Source organism: Limulus polyphemus, unplaced genomic scaffold (genome assembly GCF_000517525.1).
Source record: "Limulus polyphemus unplaced genomic scaffold, Limulus_polyphemus-2.1.2 Scaffold811, whole genome shotgun sequence".
NCBI lineage: Eukaryota > Metazoa > Arthropoda > Merostomata > Xiphosura > Limulidae > Limulus > Limulus polyphemus.
The window spans coordinates 58,993-60,382 of NW_013666421.1; the positions used below are offsets into that span (position 1 = coordinate 58,993).

The 1,390-nt window shown below is 34.4% G+C and overlaps 1 protein-coding gene across 1 annotated transcript in view; it reads left to right on the plus strand.

Moving 5' to 3' along the window:
- The window catches only part of LOC106460656 (segmentation protein cap'n'collar-like), a 6,888-nt gene that overhangs the window by 2,354 nt on the left and 3,144 nt on the right, over positions 1 to 1,390 (plus strand). Inside the window, exons 2-3 of the mRNA XM_013920381.1 lie at positions 215 to 448; positions 768 to 877. Of these exons, the coding sequence (XP_013775835.1) occupies positions 215 to 448; positions 768 to 877 (344 nt within the window). The remainder of the gene's footprint in view (positions 1 to 214; positions 449 to 767; positions 878 to 1,390) is intronic.

The following is a 1,390-nucleotide window of genomic DNA, read 5'->3' on the forward strand; positions in this document are numbered from 1 at the left end:
AATCCGGGTTTCGATACCCGTGGTGGGCAGAACACAGATAGCCCATCGCGTAGCTTTGTGCTTAATTACAAACAAACAAACTATACGAAAAGTAAAGTAAATAACCACTCGTACAGTCATAAAACTGATATGTTGATTATGGTTTCCTTATGTATCTTGATTAAATACTAATTACCCACTGCAAACCTTTTGTTCTTGGTTTTCTATTTCTAAGGAGAATCTACTAATGTAGGATCGGCAGTAGCAGCCTCTTTGGCTACATTGACTAATGACCCAGAAGCAATTGGTGATGGAACGATGGAAGTGACATACGGGCCAGAATTTTCCGAGTTCTTTTATTCAACGAATACTAGCATGCCTTTTGCCAGCAACCAGGCAGAATATTTCTTAACAGACTTGCTGGCTGATGACGATCTACAGCTGATAAGTATGCCTCCTTCCACTGAATGTGAGTTACTAGGGCTCCATTTCGAAATTCTCGTTTTGTTTGTTAAAGATATCCTGTTCCTCACGTATTTTTAAGACTTAAAACACCCAGTTTTTAATTATTTAAAGTGAGTATAAACAATACATTCTTAGTTTCTCACTTGGTCATTGATTTTTTTACCTAACACAGAATTGAGTTGTAAGACCTTTCACCAATGAGCAATGAATAAATTGTTTTACGTTTGTTCACTGAAGCACATTCTACTCAAAATTGAAGAATATTAAAAAAAAACGGTTAACTCCATCAAGAAAGTCATGCGAAGTGTTGTTTTTTTTATTAGATCACGGATATCACACACAACTGAAAACCTCAGAAGAAAAAGCAGAAATCGGTAACAATTCAGCTGTTTCATCAATGAGGATGAATAGAGTACCATCTATATCAGATGCAGTGAGTAAACCATAATGATTTTCATTGTTCAATAACGAATTTGCTCTGTTATTGCTGTTTCCTAGCATGAGACATTCATTAAAGAAAGGTATGGATATGATCTAATAAGAGAAAACCTGCAGAAACATTATATATGTGTTATTTCATAACTTAATTTCTAGTTGTGCTGTAGACCAAAATAGCTTAAAATAACCATACCTGAGAAACTGGATGTATTTAGAAAGGTATGTAGCAATATTTACAAGAAAAGATCATCTTATTCCTGCAGAATGAAAGGTGCAATCTGAAAGACTTGCACATGATCCATGAGCTCCTACAGTGCCTGATTTTAGGTTGCCGTCACAGAAGTTCTGTTTAATTAATACTTAAACATGTGCATGGAATGACAAACTAAAAGTTTAACATTTTTTGCACAAGTATAATAAGAGCTTATTTTTAATTAGGCCGCTTATGCATTTCACAATGCAGTTTTTTTTCGTGATAATAAATAACAGCTTAAAAATTGTTTTTATC